Source organism: Saccopteryx leptura, chromosome 4 (assembly GCF_036850995.1).
Source record: "Saccopteryx leptura isolate mSacLep1 chromosome 4, mSacLep1_pri_phased_curated, whole genome shotgun sequence".
Classification (NCBI taxonomy): Eukaryota; Metazoa; Chordata; class Mammalia; order Chiroptera; family Emballonuridae; genus Saccopteryx; species Saccopteryx leptura.
The window spans coordinates 126,952,199-126,968,413 of NC_089506.1; the positions used below are offsets into that span (position 1 = coordinate 126,952,199).

The 16,215-nt window shown below is 44.6% G+C and overlaps 1 protein-coding gene across 4 annotated transcripts in view; it reads left to right on the forward strand.

Annotated features, from left to right (window-relative positions):
• The window catches only part of TBCD (tubulin folding cofactor D), a 194,120-nt gene that overhangs the window by 94,620 nt on the left and 83,285 nt on the right, over positions 1 to 16,215 (forward strand). For 3 of the 4 annotated variants that reach the window (XM_066381665.1, XM_066381668.1, XM_066381667.1), the window contains 2 exons: positions 4,122 to 4,226; positions 15,760 to 15,916. In XM_066381665.1, coding sequence (XP_066237762.1) covers positions 4,122 to 4,226; positions 15,760 to 15,916 — 262 coding nt within the window. The remainder of the gene's footprint in view (positions 1 to 4,121; positions 4,227 to 15,759; positions 15,917 to 16,215) is intronic. The other variant, XM_066381666.1, reaches the window with a different exon arrangement.

Consider the following 16,215-nt stretch of genomic DNA (forward strand, 5'->3'; position numbering starts at 1 on the left):
CGCTCAAGCCAGATGAGCCAGTGCTCAAGCTGGTGACCTCAGGTTTTTTGTGAGTTTTTTTTTTTTTTTCCTGAAGCTGGAAACGGGGAGAGACAGTCAGACAGACTCCCGCATGCGCCCGACCGGGATCCACCCGGCACGCCCACCAGGGGCGATGCTCTGCCCACCAAGGGGCGATGCTCTGCTCCTCCGGGGTGTTGCTCTGCTGCGACCAGAGCCACTCTAGCGCTTGGGGCAGAGGCCAAGGAGCCATCCCCAGCGCCCGCGCCATCTTTGCTCCAATGGAGCCTTGGCTGCGGGAGGGGAAGAGAGAGACAGAGAGGAAGGAGGGGTGGGGGTGGAGAAGCAAATGGGCGCTTCTCCTGTGTGCCCTGGCCGGGAATCGAACCCAGGTCCCCCGCACGCCAGGCTGATGCTCTACCGCTGAGCCAACCTGCCAGGGCCTTTTTGTGTTTTTTTAAATTTTTTTTATTTATTCATTTTTAGAGAGAGGGGAGAGAGAGAAGGGGGAAGGAGCAGGAAGCATCAACTCCCATATGTGCCTTGACCAGACAAGCCCAGGGTTTTTTTTTTGAACCGGCGAACTCAGTGTTCCAGGTCAACACTTGATCCACTGCGCCACTACAGGTCAGGCGACCTTGGGGTTTTGAACCTAGGTCCTCAGTGCCCCAGGTCAATACTTTATCTACTGCACCACCCACCTGGTCAGGTATGTTTATTAAATTAGTATGATTTTGACTTATCAAGGCATAACTTTGTGCTGGCTATGTGATGATTTTTTTTTTAACCTTTTTAAAAAATTTATTTTTTTATTTTACTTTATTTTTTATTTTTTTATTAATTTTACTAGGGTGACATCAATAAATCAGGGTACATATGTTCAAAGAAAACATGTCCAGGTTATCTTGTCAATCAATTATGTTGCATACCCGTCATCCAAAGTCAGATTGTCCTCCGTCACCTTCTATCTAGTTTTCTTTGTGCCTCTCCCCCTCCCCCTTTTCCTCCCCCTACCCCCAACCACACACTCATATCAACGTCTTTTAGTCTCATTTTTATGTCCCACCTACGTATGGAATAATGCAGTTCTTGTTTTTTTCTGATTTACTTATTTCACTTTGTATAATGTTATCAAGATCCCACCATATTGTTATAAATGATCCGATGTCATCATTTCTTATGGCTGAGTAGTATTCCATAGTGTATATGTGCCACATATCTTCTTTATCCAGTCTTCTATTGAAGGGCTTTTTGGTTGTTTCCATGTCTTGGCCAATGTGAACAATGCTGCAATGAACATGGGGCTGCATGTGTCTATATGTATCAATGTTTCTGAGTTTTGGGGTTATATACCCAGTAGAAGGATTGCTGGGTCATAAGGTAGTTCTATTTTCAGTTTTTGGAAGAACCACCATACTTTCTTCAATAATGGTTGTACTACTTTACATTCCCAACAGTGAATTGAGGGTTCCTTTTTTCTCCACAGCCTCTCCAACATTTGCTATTACCTGTATTGCTAATAATAGCTAATCTAACAGGTATGAGGTGGTATCTCATTGTAGTTTTGATTTGCATTTCTCTAATAACTAATGAAGATGAGCATGTTTTCATATATCTGTTGGCCATTTGTATTTCTTCCTGGGAGAAGTGTCTGTTCATGTCCTCTTCCCATTTTTTTATTGGATTGATTGTTTGTTGTTGAGTTTTATGAGTCCTTTGTATATTTTGGATATTAGGCCCTTATCTGAGCTGTTGTTTGAAAATATCATTTCCCATTTAGTTGGCTGTCTGTTTATTTTGTTGTCAGTTTCTCTTGCTGAGCAAAATCTTCTTAGTCTGATGTAGTCCCATTCATTTATTTTTGCCTTCACTTCTCTTGCCTTTGGAGTCAAATTCATAAAATGCTCTTTAAAACCAAGGTCCATGAGTGTAGAACCTATGTCTTCTTCTATGTACTTTATTGTTTCAGGTCTTATATTTAGGTCTTTGATCCATTTTGAATTAATTTTAGTAGAAGGGGACAAACTGTAGTCGAGTTTCATTCTTTTGCATGTGGCTCTCTATTTTTCCCAGCATCATTTGTTGAAGAGGCTTTCTTTTCTCCATTGTGTGTTGTTGGCCCCTTTATCAAAAATTATTTGACCATATATATATGTGGTTTTATTTCTGGACTTTCTATTCTGTTCCATTGGTCTGAGTGTCTATTTTTCTGCCAATACCATGCTGTTTTGATTGTTGTGGCTCTATAATATAGTTTGAAGTCAGGTATTGTAATACCCCCAGCTTCATTCTTTTTCTTTAGGATTGCTTTGGCTATTCGGGGTTTTTTTATAGTTCCATATAAATCTGATGATTTTTTTGTTCCATTTCTTTAAAAAATGCCATTAGAATTTTGATGGGAATTGCATTAAATTTGTATATTGCTTTGGGTAATATGGCCATCTTGATTATATTTATTCTTCCGATAGGAAGAGCAAGGAATATTCTTCCATCTCATTGTATCTTTTTTGATTTCCCTTAACAATGGTTTGTAGTTTTCATTATATAAGTCCTTTACATTCTTTGTTATGTTTATTCCTAGGTATTTTATTTTTTTTGTTGCAATTGTGAAGGGGATTATTTTTTTGAGTTCATTCTCAAATGTTTTATTGTTTGCATATAGAAAGGCTATGGACTCTTGTATGTTAATTTTGTATCCTGCGACCTTACTATATTGGCTTATTGTTTCTAGTAGTCTTTTTGTAGATTCTTTGGGGTTTTCGGTGTATACTGTATAGGATCATATCATCTGCAAAAAGTGATACCTTTACTTCTTCTTTTCCGATATGGATGCCTTTTATTTCTTTGTCTTGTCTGATTGCTCTGGCTAGAACCTCTAGCACCACATTAAATAAGAGTGGCGAGAGTGGACAACCCTGTCTTGTTCCTGATTTAAGGGGGAAAGCCTTCAGTTTAGTGCCATTTAATATGATGTTAGCTGATGGTTTATCATATATGGCCTTTATCATGTTGAGATATTTATCCTTCTATACCCATTTTGTTGAGAGTCTTAAACATAAAATTGTGTTGTATTTTATCGAATGCCTTTTCTGCATCTATTGATAAGATCATGTGGTTTTTGTTCTTCGTTTTGTTCATATGGTGTATTACGTTAACCGTTTTACGTATGTTGAATCATATGTGATGATTTTTTATGGACAAATTAAAAAAAATTTTTTTTCAGGGACAGAGAGTCAGAGAGGGATAGATAGGGAAAGACAGGAACGGAGAGAGATGAGAAGCATCAATCATTAGTTTTTCATTGTGAGACCTTAGTTGTTTATTGATTACTTTCTCACATGTGCCTTGACTGCAGGCCTTCAGCAGACCGAGTAACCCCTTGCTCGAGCCAGCGACCTTGGGTCCAAGCCGGTGAGCTTTTTGCTCAAGCCAGATGAGCCCGTGCTCAAGCTGGGGACCTTGGGATCTCGAACCTGGGTCTTCTTTCACATCCCAGTCTGACACTCTATCCACTGCACCACCGCCTGGTCAGGCTAATTATTATTTTTATTATGGTTTTAGAGAGGCAGGGAGAGAGAGACAGGAACATAGATGTGTTCCTGTATGTGTCCTGACTGGGGATTGAACTGGCAACCTCCATGCTTCCAGACGACACTCCAACCATCTGAGCTTTCCAGCCATGGCATGGACATGTTATTTGTACACCTGCAAAGAATGCCTGGATTCTTCCTGTTCCCTGGAGTGCATACTCTGTAAGCCCTGCAGTAGGACTGTGGCACTCTGAGTGTTGTTTCTCTCACCTAGAGGCTGCTGTGTCTTTAGGCATTTGATAGACAAATGACATTCTGTCTAGAAAGTAGGGTGTTTAAATTATATTGCTAGACTCTGGGTTGCCAAAAGGAAGCCCTCTGGGGAATCTTATATATTTGACATGCACTCGCAGTGTGTAATTGGAACCATGAGAAAGGTTTTTATTCAAAGCTATTGAAGAGTTTCTTTATTTTAAACCTGTTGAATCTGGAAAGAGTTGCGTTTGAATTTTTTTCTCTGATAATTACTTCTTTTCGAAGTTTAGGGCAAAGACTGTTCCTATTTCATATACTACCTCTTTTCCCCTGAAGCCGGTCTACGGAGGGGTCTGCTATTTGTCCTCTGGATTCCTGGATGTCAGAGCTGGAAGCCCAGAGTATCCTTTTACACAGAAGAGTGTGGAGAAGGCCTGAGGGGTCAGCTGGCAGCCCTGGGTCCTGGGATGGGGATAGGAGAAGCAGGTGGACCCCATCTTTTCACCTCCCCCCTTCCCCCCAGGTCATACCTATTACCAACCACTCTCTTGGGACGAATTAGAGCTAGTGGGCTCCTTTTTAATTTTCTTGTTAAAGAAGTCTAATTCACTTTCTCTTCTTTTTTTCTTTTTCTTTTTTTGTATTTTTCTGAAGTGAGAAGCGGGCAGGCAGAGAGACAGACTCCCATATGCACTCAACTGGGATACACCTGGCATGCCCACTAGGGGACGATGCTCTCTGCCCATCTGGGGCATTGCTCCGTTGCAACTGGAGCCATTCTAGTGCTTGCGGTGGAGGCCGTGGAGCCATCCTCCGCACCTGGGCCAACTTTTTCTCTAAAGGAGCCTTGGCTGTGGGAGGAGGAGAGAGAGACAGAGTGAAAGGAGAGGGGGAAGGGTGGAGAAGCAGATGGGCACTTCTCCTGTGTGCCCTGGCCGGGAATCGAACCCGGGACTTCCACATGCCAGTCAACACTCTACCACTGAGCCAATTGGCCAGGGCCACTTTCTCTTCTTCTCAGCTGTTTTACTCTGGCAAATCAGATTCCTTTCCAGTGACCCTTGAGAAAAGCATTCTCCCTGTCACTGTGCTCAGTTCCTCTCTGGGGTACCCGTCTAGACACGCAGCCTTTGGAGGTTGCTGGCAGCCACTTCTTCTCCTGCACTTGAGTGTCAGCCACTAATTTTTATTGCAGGTGTTATGGAAGGGCCATCAGAGGTTTCTGAGCAAGAGATGACAGGATAAAGATGATGAAGGTGCCAAAGATAGGGTGAAATGCAGGCAGGTGGGGCTCTGCTAGGTAGATGGGTGGGTGGTGCTGGCATTGAGGCCCATGAGGCCAGGAGGACTTGGGTCTTTATTTGTCTGACTCAGCTCTGTGGGAGGTCACAGAGAAATACAGCACCTTCATCTTGTCAGTGCGTGGGGCAACTGCCTGAGGATAGCACATAGGCATGTTTGAGTGCTAGGGCCAAAGTCAGTGGTCACCTGGCCACACTGAAAGCACAGCCCACATCCCCACTGGTCTGTCTCATGTCAGGTGGAGCCCTGGTACCAACATACAGCTCCCAGCTCTATCAGCACTGAACTTTTCTCACAACTTGAGACCAAGGAGTAGGCCCGTTAGACTTATGGTTAGACTTAACAGGCTATTGATTTTCCCAAAAGTAAATGCCAAACTGCGAAGGCTTCTGTATGTGTTGAAGCAGTTGTCCATTAGTGGAATATAAGTCAGCAATTTCCTCATTGCTGATCAACCTTCCCACCCAACAAAAATGACACGTTAAGAAACCATCTCACTTTGGCTTGGGGTCAGATACTTAGGCTCCCCACTAGTGGTCAGGCTCTGGGGTGTGACGGCAGTGGTGCCCTCAGCAGCTTAGTAATCTCAGGGTAGTGAGCAAGTGAGGAGTGGGAGCTGTGTCCACACCGAGCTGGGCTTCTCCCAAGTGGCATTGAGCATTTCTAAGTGTAGTAGTTGGATGGGATGTCGGTATGAAGTAGACATTGAGGTACTACTGTCATTCATAGCCATCTGTTTTGAAATTGATTTTGTCCAATGGACCAATAAACTGGGATTCAGCAGTTAGCATCCAGATTTCCCTCTGGCTATAGCAATGCTGGATGGTCTTACCCAGAACTGTCTGGGTGGCTATGTTCAAGTGACGGTCTGAGGGATTCTGGTGTGTCAGTGACACCACATTTTATGTTAAGTTTTTCTCCTAAAGGTGCTAGAGTCTATTAGTTTTCACATTCATTGGGCCACGAGTGGGCTATCCCAGTGGTCGGCAAACTCATCAGTCTACAGAGCCAAATATCAACAATACAACGATTGAAATTTCTTTTGAGAGCCAAATTTTTTAAACTTAAACTATATAGGTAGGTACATTGTTATTAACTTAATTAGGGTACTCCTAAGCTGGCCTTTGCTAAAAATGTCCTCAATCTGATTGAGCTGCATGTGACTCGCGAGCTGTGGTTTGCCGACAACTAGGCTATCCTGTTAGCACAGAAAGTGAGTACTGGAAAACTAGGAGTCATTCCAACTAAACTAGAATTTTTCTAGGTGAAACTACTGAAAACCAATTTTAAGCATTACTGATTTGGTATAGTTCAAATAGAGACAGTCATTTAAAAATCACTAATTAGATGTAAGCACTGTACCTATGACAGCTATGGTAATGCTCTCTTGTCTGGTTTGGCATTTACATGTGCTTCACGAGTCTTAATTGTAAGCTTCACTTTTAAAAAGTAAGCAGACACTAACAAGGAGAGATAGGTATTCTTTCAGAAAGTGGCGCATAGTGTTGTTGCCCAGTGGAGAAAGACCTTCTTTTGCTTCAGTGGCTTCTGCCCAGCAAGGTTTGCCTTGTTCTGAGTTGCTGTGTAGGTGGGAGGCAGCACATACATGGCTGTGGCCAAGAGAGATGTGAGGCCAGTGGGGAATTGGTTGGAGTGCTGGGAGGACTCACGAGAGGGAGACATGGGAACCAGCTTGTGTAGCCTGCTTTTCTGTGAAGTGAGTGGACAGACCAAGGCTGAGAGCTATGTTGGTCCAGTAGTGATAGGGCCATGGGAGAAGTGCTGGGGTGGGGTGTAATGGGGTCCTTGACAGAGGCACGGGGGCTGTGGTTGGGGCTGGACTTGGGGAAGCAGGCAGGGGCAGGTGGCCTTGGGGTGACCACCATTCTCTGAGCTGTGCCCAGAAGGTGTTGTGGCATCTGGCTAAAGTAGGGCATGAGGGGAGATGGGCTTAGTTTCAGATGTTCTGGAATTTGTGGGACATTTGGCACATCTCAAGTAGGGTGGGGTGTCCTGCTGTAGTTGGGTTGAGGAAATGCCAACTTGGCAAGAAAGTGGGCTCCATGTTTGAGATCCTTAGGACATACAGCTATGGAGTGAAGACAGCTCTAGGCTTGGATGAACTCAGTCCATGTTTGGATGCCCTGAAGTGTCCTGTCCTTTGTCAGACCTTTGAATGCAGGTGCCTTTAAGTTGCTGCTGATCCTTTGAGCAGATAACGTTTCCTGAATTCCTCACTCCTGGTTGAGGTGGGTGTACTTGATGACACGGGTGTCTTTGAGCTTTTTGTTTTGGAGTACATTTATATAATTTAAAGTACATTTATGTGATTTTAGTCTTATTAAAAATAATTATCACGCCTGACCCGGCGGTGGCGCAGTGGATAGAGTGTTGGACTGGGACTCAGAGGACCCAGGTTCAAATCCCTAAGGTTGCCCGGCTTGAGCATGGGCTCATCTGGCTTGAGCATGAGGTCATGTGTATGAGCTCGCTTGAGCCCAAGGTCTCTGGCTTGAGCAAGGGGTCACTTGCTCTGCTGTAGCCTCTTGGTCAAGGCACATATGAGAAAGCAATCAGTGAACAATTAAGGAGCTGCAATGAAGAATTGATGCTTCTCATCTCTCCTTTCCTGTCTGTCTGTCCATCTGTCCCTCTCTCTGTCTCTCTCTGTCCCTCTCTCGCTTGGAAAAAAAAACTATATGTATAAATAAATGGTACAGAACCAAGTCCATTTTTTGTTGTTGTTTATATAGAATCAAATATCCTTGGATATAGAAAGGCGAAAAGGAAATTTGTGTATAATATTTATAGTCCTGCATTTGTTTTTTTCTATTTTTTTCTACAGAAGACTTTCTGGGTACGTTTTCCTGGAAGATAATTTTTGTGATGATAGGTGCATGTGTAAATACTTGAAACCTCTTTTTTTCTTTCTTTCTTTTTTTTTTCTTTTAGTGAGACAAAGACAGAAGGGGAGAGAGATGAGAAACATCAACTCATAGTTGCGGTACCTTAGTTGTTCATTGATTGTTTCTCAAATGTTCCTTGACCAGAGTTTCCAGCTGAGACAGTGACCTTTGGTTTCAAGCCACCATGGGATCATGCTAATGATTCCACACTCAGGGCGGCGACCCTGAGCTCAAGCTGGTGACCTTGGGGTTTCAAACCTGGGACCTCAACATCCCAGGTTTATGCTCTATTCACTGTACCACCACCAGTTAGGAAGTGCCTTGTTAAGATTAGAGGGCATAAGGTAGGCAGATGGAGGGTGATTGAAGGGTAGTGTGGCTGGAAGAGCTGGTCTCCTGCCCTGCTATTTTTTTGTTTTAATTTTTCTAAAGTGAGAAGCAGGGAGGCAGAGAGACAGGCTCCCGCATGCACCCGACTGGGATCCACCTGGCATGTCCACTAGAGGGGTGATGCTCTGTCCATGTGGGCTGTTGCTCTGTTGCAACTGGAGCCATTTGGGCGCCTGAGGTGGAGGCCACAGAGCCATCCTCAGTACCAGGGCCAGTTTTTCTCCAGTGGAGCCTTGGCTGTAGGAGGGGAAGAGAGAGACAGAGAGAAAGGAGAGGGGAAAGGGTGGAGAAGCAGATGAGCACTTCTGTGTGCCCTGGCCGGAAATTGAACCTGGGACTTCCATACACCGAATTGACGTTCTGCCGCTGAGCTAACTGTCCAGGGCCTTCTGTCCTGTTTTTGGGTGACTTGCTGCTTCTTATGATTCCATGGATCTCAGCATTGGCTGTAAAGCTGCATCTTAGTTTTCTTTGTTCAGTGGTTGGCCACCCTCACCATCTTGTGCTGGGACTGTCACCCTCTCATCCCAGTTCACATGTGACAACTGCACTCCAGGCACCTGCAGCCTCCCCAGTGTGCTTTGTGGCAGTGTTTGTCTGTTTTGAGATTTTCAGTGTGGTCTTTCAGAAAATTTTATTTAGTGTGATTTAAAAACAGTTGTCCTTGATTTTTAAATTAAAATTTTTTTCTTTAAGCTTTTCTATTACATTTTAAAATTATACTTATTTTTAAAGGTTTAAAAAATTATTTGGTTTATTTATAAAATTAATTACTGAGGACATACAGATGGCCAATACACGTATGCTCTACATCACTAATCATCAGAGAAATTAAAATGAAAACCACAGCCTGACCAGGTGGTTGCGTAGTGGATGGAGCGCTGGACTGGGATGCAGAAGGACCCAGGTTCAAGACCCCGAGGTCGCCAGCTTGAGCGCGGGCTTATCTGGCTTGAGCGGAAAGCTCACCAGCTTGAACCCAAGGTCGCAGGCATGAGCAAGGAATTACTCGGTCTGCTGTAGCCCCACAGTCAAGGCACATAGGAGAAAGCAATCAATGAATAGCTAAGGTGTCACAACGAAAATATGATGATTGATGCTTCTCATTTCTCTCCATTCCTGTCTATCTTTCTCTCTCTCTTTCTGTACCTGTAAAATAAAAAAATTTAAAAAAAATTAAAACCACAGTGAGTTACCACCTCACTCTTGCCAGAATGGCTTTCATGAACAAATCAACAAACAACAAGTGCTGGCTAGATTGTGAAGAGAAGGGAGTCCTTCTGTACTGTTGGTGGGAATGCAGATTCATGGAGCTACTATGGAAATCAGATGGTGTTTCCTCAAAAAATTAAAAACGGAACTGCCTTATGCCTCAGCTATCCCAATTCTAATGATATAGCCTAAGAATCTCAAAACGCTAATTCAAAAGAAGATATACACTGCCATATTCATTGCAGCATTGTTTGCAATAGCCAAGATCTGGAAACAATCCAAGTGACCATCAGTGGATGGATGGATAAAAAAGCTGTGGTACATATACACAGTGGAATACAATGGTACCTTGAGATACGAGTTTAATTCGTTCTGTAACCGAGTTCGTAAGTCATTCAGTTCGTATATCAAACAAATTTCTCCCATTTAAAATAACTGAAATAGGCCCTGGCCGGTTGGCTCAGTGGTAGAGCGTCGGCCTGGTGTGCGGCTGACCCGGGTTCGATTCCCGGCCAGGGCACATAGGAGAAGCGCCCATTTGCTCTCCACCCCCTCTCCTTCCTCTCTGTCTCTCTCTTCCCCTCCCGCAGCCAAGGCTCCATTGGAGCAAAGATGGCCCGGGTGCTGGGGATGGCTCCTTGGCCTCTGCCCCAGGCGCTAGAGTGGCTCTGGTCGCGGCAGAGCAACGCCCCATAGGGGGCAGAACGTCGCCCCTGGTGGGCGTGCCGGGTGGATCCCGGTCGGGCGCATGCAGGAGTCTGTCTGACTGTCTCTCCCCGTTTCCAGCTTCAGAAAAATACTAAATAAATAAATAAAATAACTGAAATAGATTTAATTCGTTCTAGCCCCATAAAACATCCCCAAACCATCCTAAATTATGAAAAAGGCATGTTTTTAATTAAGAAACACACATATATACTTTACCAATGCATAACAAAATATATGAAATAAAAGAAAAAAGTGTTATTTAGTACTGTATTCTTACCTTGGAGACAGATGAGTGCGGCTAATGGAAGTGAATGGCGGAGGAGGAGGGAGGGAGAAAGGGATGCAGGCACTGTAGACACGTAAACTAAAACTACACTTTCTTAACACTAAATGTAAACTAAAACCGCATTTTCTTTACTTTAAACAAAACTAAAACTGCACTTTCTTTACTTAAAATGAAACCACAAAAACTTAATTGTAAAAAAATACACTTTCTTAACTTTAAACTTAACCTAAGCTTAACATTACATATTTTTCATTTAATCATCAGCTGTTTTTGCCTTTTTAACTGCACTTTCGGCACTTTAACTTGCAGGACTTTTGAATAAAAATCTATCCAAAGAGGTTTGCTTTTGCCTGTCTTTTAAAATGTTACAAAAATGTGCCCTGGCCGGTTGGCTCAGTGGTAGAGCGTCGGCCTGGAGTGCAAGGGGTCCCGGGTTCAATCCCCGGCCAGGGCACACAAGAGAAGTGCCCATCTGCTTCTCCACCCCTCCCACTCCTCTTCCTCTCTGTCTCTCTTCCCCTCCCGCAGCGAGGCTCCATTGGAGCAAAGATGGCCCGGGCACTGGGGATGGCTCCTTGGCCTCTGCCCCAGGCGCTAGAGTGGCTCTGGTCGGGGCAGAGTAACGCCCCCTGGTGAGCAGAGCGTCGCCCCCTGGTGGGCGTGCCAGGTGGATCCTGGTTGGGTGCATGCGGGAGTCTGTCTGACTCTCTCCCCCCCGTTTCCAGCTTCAGAAAAAAAAAAAAAAAAAAAAAAAGTTGCAAAAATGTGACAAGCAAGTGTCATTAAAAAGTGCTGAAGCACTACCAATTAAAATTTTGTTTCTTTTCAATGAAACTTGAAAGTTTCTCCCACATTGCCAGCATGTCTTTAATTTCACTTGTAGAAATCACTTCCTCGGACTCTACCTCCTCCTCACTACTAATCTGCAGAAGCTCTGTATGTTGCATCATCTGTAGCTCCTTCAACTCCTCAGTTGAGAGTTTCTCCTCGACGAGCTCGTTTACATCACCCTCATCTACCTCCAGACCCATCGACTTTCTGAGGGACACAATCTCCTCCAACGCTTCTACCTCGGTCTTGGTCTTGGTCTCGGTCTCTGGTTCGAATCCTTTGAAGTCCCTGTCTGCAACAACATCAGGCCATAACTTTTTCCATGCCGATTTCAAGGTTCTTCTTGTAACCTCTTGCCATGCCAAGTCTATAATGAGTAAACATCACGATGTAGTGATCTTTCCAAAACTCTCGAAGGGTTAGATTTGTATTCTCAGTCACCTCAAAGCAGCGGCGGAACAAGTGCTTTGTGTAAAGCTTTTTTTTTTCTCCTCCTGAAGTTGGAAACGGGGAGGCAGTCAGACAGACTCCCGCATGTGCTCCACCGGGATCCACCCGGCATGCCCACCAGGGGGCGATACTCTGCCCATCTGGGGCGTTGCTCTGTTGCAACCAGAGCCATTCTAGTGCCTGAGGCAGAGGCCACAGAGCCATCCTCAGCGCCCAGGCCAACTTTTCTCCAATGGAGCCTTGGCTGTGGGAGGGGAAGAGAGAGACAGAGAGGAAGGAGAGGGGGAGGGGTGGAGAAGCAGATGGGCGTCTCTCCTGTGTGCCCTGGCCGGGAATCGAACCTGGGACTCCTGCATGCCAGGCTGACGCTCTACCACTGAGCCAACCAGCCAGGGCTGTGCAAAGCTTTTTTTTTAATTAAAAAAAATATTTTATTTATTGATTTTTAGAGAGAGGGGAGAGAGAGAGAGAGAGAGAGAGAGAGAAGGGGGAGGAGCAGGAAGCATCAACTCCCATATGTGCCTTGACCAGGCAAGCCCAAGCTTTCGAACCGGCAACCTCATTGTTCCAGGTCAACGCTTTTTCCCACTGCGCCACTACAGGTCAGGCCTGTGTAAAGCTTTTTAAAGTTGGAAATGACCTGCTGATCCATAGGTTGCAAGATTGAAGTGTTGGGTGGGAGGTAGAGGACTTTCACGAATTTGAACTCATTGAGAATGTCATCTTCAAGACCAGGTGGGTGGACTGGAGCATTTTCAAGGATTAGTAATGCTTTCATCAGGAGTTTATTTTCTTGAAGATATTTCTTCACTGCAGGACCAAAGACGAGATTTACCCATTCAATAAAAACTGCTGTGTAACCCATGCCCAAGCATTGGCGTGCCACATAACCTGCAGTTTTTCTTGAAGAATCTTGTGAGTCTTAAAGGCTCTAGAATTTTTGGAATGATACACTAGCAGTGGCTTTACTTTATAGTCACCCCTAGCATTTGCACACAATGCAAGGGTCAGAAGGTCCTTCCTGGGTTTATGGCCTGGCAGCTTCTCTACGGTGATGAAAGTTCTCCGGGGCATTTTTTTTCTAAAATAATCCTGTTTCGTCACAGTTGAACACTTGTTGGGGAATGTAGCCTTCCTTTGCGATGAGCACAGCAAAACGTGCGATGTCCTCCTCAGCTGCCTCAACGTCTGCACAAACGTATCTTCTGCCTCTTTTGAGGTTGATGATTCTTTCTTCTTCAAGTCTCTGTAAATAATACTTGCCTTTTTGCATATTACAGTCTCTGTCACTATATCTCCTGCCAGATTTTTTCTCTCTCACCCACACCAGCAGAAGCTTCTTTATTTCTTCATGGATATTTGTCCTTAATTGAGACAGAATTGTAGTTTCTTTTGCTGGATTTGCACTTTTGATGGCATCTTTTTTTTTTTTTTTTTTATGGCATCCTTTTGTTTAAGGATGGTACAAATTGTAGATGTATTGCAGTTGTACAGCCTTGCCAGTTCAATCACTCATACACCACACTCATGTTTTTCTTTTATTTCTTGCTTTACTTCTATCGACATTCTCTTCTTCTCACCACTTTCTTTGGCCCCATGATAGCACACAAAAAAAGTTAGTAAAAAATGCAAAAATGATGCAGGAACGAGTACAGCACATGAGATTCAACTTGATTCTGCGGGTAATGTGAGAAAGAACGAGATGCTGGTGTTGTGCTGATGATACTGGACCCGTGCTCCAACGTGCCAACTAGCGGCAGCTTCCTGAATCACGACTCATATCTCAGAATTTTGCTTGGATCTTGAAACAAAATTATGGACAGAGTCGCAGCTCGTATCTTAAAAAATTCGTATGTTGGTCTGCTCATATCTCAGGGTACCACTGTACTAGATGGCCATAAAAGGGAATCTTACCTTTTGCGACAGCATGGATGGACCTGGAGATTATTATACTAAGTGACATTAGCCAGGCAAAGAAATTTATCATGATCTCACTTATATGTGGAATTTAATGAACACAGTAAACTGAGGGACAAAATAGAAACAGTCAGGGTCACATGGAACAGATGGACAGCTGTCAGAGGGAAGGGGCATGAGGGGACAGGATCAAAGAAGGTGAAAGGAATAGCCAGAATCACATGTACATAACACAGACATACAGACAATAGGGTAGCAATGGTCAGAGGGAAAGTGTGGGAGGGTGAAGGTGCGGCGGGGGGGTGAGCAAAGGGGGAAGTGGGAGGTGGAAAGAGACTTTGCATGGGGCATGGGGGCACATTGTAGTGTGTAGAGGGAGTTATATTGAGTGGGACACCTGAAACCATGTCAACACAGTAAATTAAATATAAAAAAAAAATAATTACATTTTCTTATACTTTTTAAGCCCTATGCATGAATGTGATTATCTTTTTTTTAAAGTAATTTACATGTCTCTATTAAGCAAAACCTTTCCAGGTAAGTTTAACACAAAAGGGTAAAATTTTAGCTCCTTTAAACATTCAATTTATATCACCATATATCTTAAAATTGTATATCTTTGTATCAAAGCCACTTATATAATATTAAATTACTCAATTAGAACTTTTTTTTTTTAAGATTTTATTTATTGATTTTAGAGGAAGGAGAGAGAGAAAGAAAAGGGGGGCAAGGAAAGCTTCAATTTATAGTAGATGCTTCTCTTTTGTGCCTTGACCGGGCAAGCCTGGGGTTTTGAACTGGCGACCGCAGCATTCTAGGTTGATGCTTTATCTAGTGTACCACCACAGATCAGGCTCAATTAGATGTTTTATATGGAACCAGGATAATCTGATATGTATTTCAAATTACTGTAAATACTACAGACACTGCAGATAATTAAATTATCTGTAGATTATTCCTGAAGTTAACATAGAAGCATGGGAAGTCACTATGAATTAATTGCTGTTAACAATTTAGTTCCCAATTCTGAAATTCCCCAGGTGACAAACACCGTCTGAGCAGAGTTAAGGCAGACCTGTGTGACTGGGGTTCTCTTCTCCCCCCAGGTTTGCTAATCAAGTAACTACTTTGGGCCAGAATTGGAAGCCAGTCTATCTTTTATGGTCTCTGTGACAACGAGACCGCAGGGTTGGTACCCCCAGTGATATTACTGGCTCTCCTCCCACCCTCACTGCACTTGGAGCCCCGTCCTCGCTGCCTGGCGGGTCTGCTCTTCCCAGTCTCCTGGGCTTGGCATCAGCCCTTTGGGGGCTCACAGGTAGTCCCGTGCCTCTTCATAGAAACTTGCACTTCTTCATGTATTTTTTTTTTTTTTTTCTGAAGCTGGAAACAGGGAGAGATAGTCAGACAGACTCCCGCATGCACCCGACCGGGATCCACCCGGCACGCCCACCATGGGGCGACGCTCTGCCCACCAGGGGGCGATGCTCTGCCCATCCTGGGCGTCGCCATGTTGCGACCAGAGCCCTCTAGCGCCTGAGGCAGAGGCCACAGAGCCATCCCCAGCGCCCGGGCCATTTTTGCTCCAATGGAGCCTTGGCTGCGGGAGGGGAGGAGAGAGACAGAGAGGAAGGCGCGGCGGAGGGGTGGAGAAGCAAATGGGCGCTTCTCCTATGTGCCCTGGCCGGGAATCGAACCCAGGTCCTCCGCACGCTAGGCCGACGCTCTACCGCTGAGCCAACCGGCCAGGGCTCTTCATGTACTTTTGGGCAACTTTAAAGAACTTTTTCAACTGATTTGAACTGCTGGGTTTTTGTTTTCCTTCCACATTTACAGAATGACCTTAGGGTAGACTACTCATATCAGTTCTACCAACTTCTGCTGAGTGCTGACAGTTGTGTGACTATAATAAATGCTGTTTCTTTAAAACTACATATGCAATCTCCATTCAGTCTTTGTCTCCTCTGCCCAGTGGTTGCTGTGATCCTGAAAGCACTGACCTACGAGGAGAAGCGGGGTGCCTGCAGTGTGGGTGCCAACGTCAGGGATGCCGCCTGCTATGTGTGCTGGGCCTTCGCACGTGCCTATGAGCCTCAGGAGCTGAAGCCCTTTGTGGCCAAGATTTCAAGGTAGGTAAAGCCTGGAGTCATGGCGAGATTAAATCTGCCTCTGCTGTTGTTGCTGGGATCATGCTCTCTTAATAGTGTGTGTGAGGAGCAGCCAGCATGATGGATTTCCGTGTGCAGGAGGCAGGTGCTCATGAGCTAATGATGCAGGGTGATCATTAAAAAGAAGCAGCTCAAGATCCTTTTTCATGGGTGAGCAGCTCAGACCAGAAGTGTTCAGGAGGAGTATTCTGGAAGCTTCAGCTGGCCTGTGTTAGCAGATTCTTAGATGAAGGGAATCTGTGTCTGGGATTGTGTGGAGG